Source organism: Camelina sativa, chromosome 9, assembly GCF_000633955.1.
Source record: "Camelina sativa cultivar DH55 chromosome 9, Cs, whole genome shotgun sequence".
In the NCBI taxonomy this organism is placed as follows: Eukaryota; Viridiplantae; Streptophyta; class Magnoliopsida; order Brassicales; family Brassicaceae; genus Camelina; species Camelina sativa.
Genome location: NC_025693.1, coordinates 1155801 through 1163563, shown reverse-complemented (window position 1 = coordinate 1163563; position 7763 = coordinate 1155801). Strand labels below are relative to the sequence as shown.

The 7763-nt window shown below is 34.9% G+C and overlaps 2 protein-coding genes across 5 annotated transcripts; both read left to right on the top strand.

Annotated features, from left to right (window-relative positions):
* Positions 2236 to 4791, top strand: LOC104710123 (putative Myb family transcription factor At1g14600). 4 transcript variants are annotated; one of them, XM_019230333.1, is made up of 7 exons: positions 2237 to 2494; positions 2525 to 2633; positions 3074 to 3150; positions 3261 to 3297; positions 3668 to 3821; positions 3949 to 4093; positions 4382 to 4791. In XM_019230333.1, exons 1-7 carry the CDS (start codon positions 2453 to 2455, stop codon positions 4622 to 4624), a joined length of 807 nt encoding a protein of 268 aa, XP_019085878.1. In that variant the 5' UTR covers positions 2237 to 2452; the 3' UTR covers positions 4625 to 4791. The 4 variants fall into 4 exon arrangements, with proteins under 4 accessions (XP_010424973.1, XP_010424972.1, XP_019085878.1 ...); XM_010426671.2 differs by having other exon boundaries at positions 2236 to 2633; positions 3671 to 3821; XM_010426670.2 differs by having other exon boundaries at positions 2236 to 2633; positions 3952 to 4093.
* On the top strand, positions 5227 to 6939 carry LOC104710122 (uncharacterized protein At4g15970-like). Its single transcript, XM_019230237.1, has 4 exons — positions 5227 to 5534; positions 5670 to 6041; positions 6129 to 6610; positions 6706 to 6939. Exons 1-4 carry the CDS (start codon positions 5229 to 5231, stop codon positions 6776 to 6778), a joined length of 1233 nt encoding a protein of 410 aa, XP_019085782.1. The 5' UTR covers positions 5227 to 5228; the 3' UTR covers positions 6779 to 6939.

Below are 7763 nucleotides of genomic sequence, written 5' to 3'. Positions count from 1 at the left end.
ATCATTTGTTTGCATACATATAGGTCAAAAACACATGTCACACCTCCCTCTCTCTCTCTCTCTTGTTGATCTTTAATTCTTGTTTATTTGCTACTCTAAATTGTCTAGATAAGTGACGACCCAACCACAAACCATAATCAGATTATGAATTTTTTTGACTTTACGATATACTAATTCACGTATCATCAAACCGTCACGTATGCCATGGAATTAATTTCATAAACAAAACAAAACAATATAATAATTGTCTCTTCTATTGGAGCTTTCACTACAAGAAAACAAGCTATTTGCGAGAGAAGGTTTCCTAGCGATTCTCTCGCAAATAGCCTATAACAAGGGATTTGCGAAGAAAGATAATCCCTCGCAAATCGCTTCTCGCAAATTAAAAATCTCGTAAATCCCTCGCAAAATTTGCGAGGAAAATCTTCCGTAACATATCCCTCGCAAAATATGTCTAGTACATTCCTCGCAAAAATTGCTATAGATTTGCGACATTTTTAAAAATAATTATATATTTGTTGTTCCAAAAAAAAAATTATATTCATGCTATGGATTTGTGAGGGACCATAAATAATTATAAAAAAATATAATTAATAATCTTTAAGAAACTACGTTAATCTATTTAAAAGTTGATAATGTTACCAAAATAAAGAAAATAATGATTTTTCTTTATTGAATAAATAATGATTTCTTTTATTAAAAATTAATTAAAAAAAATACAGATTTGTATAGACATATATTATGTATTGTCGATGATTGTGGTTCGCGGCGGAGGCGAAGGTGAATAGCGCCAGAAGATATGATGGCAAAGGGAGATCGGGAATATGGTGGCAGAGAGAAGAGGCAGCAGCAGAGGATATGAGATGCGACGGCTTATAATATGAGACGCAACGACGGAGGATGAGATGCAACGGTGGTGAACTTTTGATATGTAGTGGTGAACGACGGCGAGAACTTCGAGCTGTGGTGGTGGTGAACAGCGTTCGATATTTGTTCCAATGAACGACGACGGGAACTTCGAGATGTGGTGGCGTTGAATGGCGGAAGGTTGCAGATGGAGCTTCGAGAATTGTGGAATGAGAAGGGATAATGGTGAATGGCTTAACTGATTCATGAGATCTGGAGAAGGAGACCAACGAGAAGAAATGAGACCAAAAAGGAGAAGAAGAAGAAGAAGTGAAAAAGAAGGAGTAGATTTGGTCCGTTGGATCTAAGCTTATCAACGGTGGATGATGTTATTAAAGTGCAATCCTTGTCTCTATGGATTAACCAATGGGAAATTTTCATTTTCTTAAGTTAATAAAATCCATATAACTCCTTTTAAAACATTATTACCACTTAAGTTTGTTTTGTTTTTAAAAGAAAACAATCCAATAATTATCATACTTTTTGCTAACAAATTTTAAAATCCATAGATTTACATAAAAAGAATACTGCCAATGTTTATTATTTAACATGTTTTAAAAGTAAATAAAATTTTTTTGGATGTTTTACAGAAATTTTGCAAGATAATTGCGAGTGACTGTAGCAAATGGTTCTAAAAATCATTTTTATTATATTTTATAATTTTTTTATAATTTTTTTTTCAATTTGCTATGAATTTGCGATGACACTTTTAATTCCATCGTATATCCCTCGCAAATTTGCTATAGATTTTATCTTCGCAAAGCTGTCGCAATATTGCGATGGATATGCGAGGAATATTAATGTCCTTACAAATCTCTCGTATATCCCTCGCAAATTTGCAGCGGATTTGCGAGGACACATCCCATCGCAAATTTGCGAGGAATTTGCTATGGATTTAAAGTTTGTAGCAAATGTCTCGCAATTCTAAGGCAAATTTGCGAGAGATAATTTCCTTCGCAAATATTCCTAGCAAATTGATTGTTTTCTTGTAGTGTTTTACTTACATCATTAAACACAATTTGGTAATAAAACCAAAACCGTACGTAAACTATTATATCTCTGATTAAAAACTAAACTCTTAAAACTGATATTTAGCTTTGCTAATTACACTTTTTAGCTCTAAACCCAAACAAAAAAATCAATATAAATCCAAATTAAACACAACTAACTAAAATGGGAATATCCGGGAGAAAAAAATGAATGAAAACTTATCTCTAAAATAAAAATGTTGGAATTATGCAAAAAAATACTAATATATGTATAGAGAGAGGTTTTATAAGTATGAGTGAATCCAAAAGAGACAAAGAGAATAGATGGAAAAAGAGACAGTCATGTTTTAGAAACCTCCAACAAAAAAACAAAATCAGAAACACACAAAATAAAAAAAAAAGGGACTTGCTCTTCTTTTATAATCCCAAAACCTCACACCTCTTACCTCAAATCCTCTCTTCTCTTACTCTTCTCTTCTCTCCACAGAACCAACAAAAAAAAAAAAAAAAGCTTTTGTTTTTTTGTTTCTTGGGGTTTTTAGCTTTGGGTCTGAAAAATGGGTAGATGTGGTGGGAGAAACGGTAACGGAAACGTTACCGGCGTTGGATTTAAGGGTAACGGTGGCGGTGGCGGTGGTGTAAGGCCTTACGTACGGTCTCCGGTTCCTCGTCTTAGATGGACGCCTGATCTTCACCGTTGTTTCGTTAACGCCGTCGAGATGCTCGGTGGTCAATACCGTAAGTTTTCGAACAAAAATCAAAACTTTCGTTACTTCTGTTTGATTCATGTCATAAAGTTACGATTTTTATATCATGAACTGTCTCATCATCATATCATCGTCTTCATAATCATAAAGAATCAGTTTTTTTTGAAGCAAGTCTTTACACTTTTGTTTCAGTCTTATCCTAAAGTTTGGATTTTTCTCTAGATTGTTGTTCTCTATATAAAAAAAAGTTTGAAAATTTCTCATTTGTTTATCATGGTCGTCAAGTTATTGAATCCAAAACACGCTTTTGCTATTTTGTTTCATTCAGATATACATATTATAAAGTTTGGATTTTTTTTGGTTTGTTTGTTTTTTCATGTAAAAAAGTAATCCATCCATAAAGAAGGAATCATCATAGTCACCTTTTTTTTGATATTTGTTTTTTTTTTTTGGTTGGGTATGATGAAACAGGAGCAACGCCAAAACTTGTTCTTAAGATGATGGACGTGAAGGGACTCACCATTTCACATGTCAAAAGCCATCTTCAGGTTTTTTTTTAACTTTACCAAACATCATCAAGTTTCTCTTTTTTTTCCCTAACTTAATTCATAATATTAAATCACTTTTATATGATTGTTTTGATCATAATATTAACCAGATGTATAGAGGATCTAGACTCACTTTGGGGAAACCAGGTAATAATTTTTTTACAAAAATTTATTTCGTTTGTGTAAATTTTATCAGAAGGGAGAAGAAAAAAGTAGTGAAATGATGAATTTGGGAAAAGAATGGGACCGTTGAATATTAATTTGAACTGTTAACATCAAAACAAAATAATAATAATAATGGGATGGAATTTAATTATTTTACTGTATCTGTTTGTAGTATGTACTATTGGTCTAGTGTCATGATTCATAAGACAATTGTCATAAATACATATATATTTTTTACTTATTTTTTTTTTTTAAAAAGAGAGAGAGATAAGAGAGTAGAAGAACAGGAGAAGAAGAGAATATTCATTAATATGATGGTGTCTCATTTATTATTTATTTTTGGGGTTGGCAGAAGAAGAAAGCTCATCATCATCTTCAATAAGAAGAAGAAGAAGAAGACAAGACAGTGAAGAAGATCACTTGTCTTTACACTCAAGGAATGATTGTCTTTTGGGTTTTCACTCTTTTCCTCTTTCTTCACATTCTCCTTCTCTTCTTCCTCTTAGGTATTTTTATTCATTTATTTATTTATTTATTGTTTTCTGACAAGTTCATTTTCTTTTAATTTCATTTCAGTATCATAATATACTTTTTGTTTGTCTTTATTTGAATTGTCCTTTACTGGTGGTGCAGCAGCAGAGGAGGAGGAGGACGACGAAGAGCAGAGCAGACGACTTCAGACTCTGGTTATCATGATGTTGATGATCATGACTTTCTTCCCATCTTCAACAAGACGACAGATACGACGACGTTTCCATCACATCACCTCCTCCCCAAGGTTCATTATCTCTTCTCTTTCTTTTTTTGTCAACAGAGTTTTTGTAAAAATATTATTTAATTTTTAGAGGGTCAATGCCAAACCAAATCTAATCCGGTTTAGACTCCTAACCGGTCTGATTTATACGAATTTGTCCGGTTTAAGTATCATGATGATCTCATTGGTTTGGAATGGATTTAAAGGCTTGGTTTTTGAGTATCTATTAAACCGGTATGATTGAAACCGAGGTAAAATCCAAACCGATTCTAATCAGGTTTAGTAACTAATCTCGTCTTGCGGTTCTTTTAGGAAACAGAGGAGTGGCGGGACCAAGAGCAAGAACAGGAAGAAGGAGAAGAAGAAGAAGAAGATTTGTCGTTGTCTCTGTCGTTGAATCATCATCATCAGTGGAGAAGCAACGGATCAACAGTGAGCGAGACGAGTGAAGCAGCAGTCTCAACTTGTTCTGCACCATTCATCTCCAAAGATTGCTTCGGTTCTTCAAAGATTGATCTTAATCTTAATCTCTCGATTTCTCTCCTCGGTAGTTAAATTAAAGTAAGCAAAAATATTTGTTCTTATTAGATTAGTAGGTTCAGTGAAAACTATTCGGATGTGTTTTTTTTTGAAACTAGGATTTTTATGTTTTTCGAGAGATTCAAAGTTTATTAGAAATCTTGAAAAATATATTTATGAATCCAACCGACAATGAACACAAACAGATCCAAAGGCAGCGTTTTCGTCTTTAAAGCATAAAATCATTAAAACGCAGCGTTTGATTATCAAGATCCTACGGTAAAGAATGTTTCTTGTTTTCTCAAAACACAATCCTACGGTAGAGAAAATAATTTCCAATAAACGCTGCGTTTTGATTTTTGGAAAATAAAGTCATTTAAACGCAGCGTTTTAGTTTCAAGATCTGACGGTATATATTATTTTGACCCACCAATCCTACGGTATAGATAATTTAGAAGAGTTTATCATTATTATTCAGTCAATATTATTATTATTTTTTTGAATTAAAGTTGTAACCGTTTCTCTCTACACAAAATTGTAAAAACGAAAAAAAAAAACTCAAAAAGAAAAAAAATAAAAATTGAAACAACCTTTATAACCGCCTCGACGATGACCAACGTCGTCAGTGTCGACGAAGATGATGAATCTATCGAACCGTTTCAGCTCCAAGTCCAAGACGGAGAGACTCAACGGCGACGATGAGAATCGTTCTTCCTCCACCGCCACCGCAGCTTCCGTCGTAATGCCACCGTGCTCCTCCGCCAATGTACTCCGAGCCGTTCTTTTACTTTCCGTCGTCTTCTTTTGCTTCGTCCTCTACAGAACCTCTGTTTCACTCAACACCGTCCCCCATGGCTCTTCCTCTTCGACGCTCTCTCGCATTTCTCCCTCTCTCAATGATTCTTCTTCTTCGGCTTCGCCTCCGGTGAGTGTTCTTCCCCACTTCGTTTCTATATTTGGTGTTCGATCTTTGACTTAACTAGAGTTCGATTTAGGGATTCGATTTGGATTCGATTTTGGTTTCAAGTTCATCTTGATTTGATTGTGTTCTGTATTCTGATTCTTGGTTTTGATTACTTAGGAGGAAGTTAAGGAACCTAAGCTAGAAGATGTACTGCGTAGAGCTGCAATGAAAGATCGTACAGTGATATTGACAACTTTGAATGAAGCTTGGGCAGCTCCAGGATCTGTGATCGATCTCTTCTTCGAGAGTTTTAGAATCGGGAAAGGAACAAAGAAGCTTTTGAAACACTTGGTGATCATTGCATTGGATGCTAAAGCGTATTCACGTTGCAAAGAGTTCCATAAGCATTGTTTCAGACTTGAAACAGAAGGTGTTGATTTCTCTGGTGGCGAGGCTTACTTCATGACTCGTTCTTACTTGAAAATGATGTGGAGAAGAATCGATTTCCTTCGTACTGTTCTTGAGATGGGTTACAACTTTGTTTTCACGGTATGTTTAATTTCTTGGCAAAACTGAAAACAAGAACTTGTTTTTGTTGTTCTGTTGAGTGATTTTATGAGTTTTGTGTGTTTACAGGATGCTGATGTGATGTGGTTCAGGAACCCTTTTCCACGGTTTTACAAAGATGCTGATTTCCAGATTGCTTGTGACCATTACATAGGAAAGGCGAACGATCTAAGGAATAGACCAAATGGAGGATTTAACTTTGTGAGATCAAGTAACCGAACGATACGATTCTACAAGTACTGGTATGATGCAAGGATCAAGTACCCTAAATACCACGACCAGGATGTTCTGAACTTCATCAAGGCAGATTCTTTCATTTGGAAAATCAGGCTTAGGATTAGGTTCTTGAACACAGCTTATTTCGGTGGATTCTGTGAACCAAGCAAAGATTTGAATCTTGTTTGTACAATGCATGCGAATTGCTGCTTTGGCTTGGAGAGTAAGCTTCATGATCTTAGAATCATGCTTCAGGACTGGAGAGATTACATGTCTTTACCACTTCATCTTAACCAATCCTCTGGTTTCACCTGGAACGTCCCACAGAATTGCAGGTTCTTTTAATCTATCTTCTTTTGTCATTTTTTTTTGCTATCTTTGAGACTGTTATAGTGGATCAATAGAACCTTTTGTTTCTTGTTTTTTGCAGTCTTGATTCACTTCGTTTGATTGATTCTAAGGATGAAGAAGAGAGCAGATCACCAAAAGAATCTAAACAGTGAAGTGTGTGTGTCTTACAATGTATATAGAGAAACTGTTTTGAGATTTTATTTTGCTTTCACACGAATGAAAATAGAAATATAGAAGATAAGGTCTGTAAAATGACCAATCATTCTTAAAGACAAAATACATAACACAATTGGTTTGCCCATTGTCCCAAAGAACTCTTTCTCCTCTCTAATTTTGGCGGCAAAAATAGTTTCTTGAATTTACAAAGATTTTTTTTTTTTTTTTAAAGAAAAAAGACATAGGAGTATTTTTAAATATATATAGCAATATTTTCTAGCAAGAGGTATGTGTTCAAATTGTAATCTCTAATTGCAAGAGTCCAATAGCCGTTTGTTAACTGTATGGTGTTGTGAATTCAGATGAACACAAACGAAAGACTTTGAAAAGATAAAATAGAGTGTTCTTTCGAGGCAAATACCCTTTGTCTAGGGTTTATATTATTAATCTGATGAACAACCTTATAAACCCCTAGTTTCTTTATATAGGCTCAAAAACCCGATACAATAGGAAATAAAAGATCTTGTGAATCTTCTAGAATCTATTACACCGTAGCCGCCTACACCCCCAAAACCCTAACCCTAAGTTGCCTTGAGTCGGTCTCTACAAAAGCCTAGTAAAAGCCCAGTAAAAGCTTTGTACGTCTTACACAGTCTTTTACATCTTTGTAGATGTCTTCAGAGATTTCAAGTCACTTTAACAACAAACTCCACCTTGACGACAAAATCTCATTGACTTCAACTTCAACTCCTTGTTAGCTTTTGGGGGAACCTTTTGTCTTCATCTAGCAATGAAAGACCTGGAGCAAATCCAAGCAGTGCTTGAACTTCTCCATGGTGACTGGCTTGGTCAACATATCAGCTGCATTCTCAGACGTGTGCACCTTCTGCAGTAAAATCACACCAGAAACTGATAACTCTCTGATCTTGTGATATCTTACCTCAATGTGCTTTGTCCTACCATGATACACTTGATTCTTTG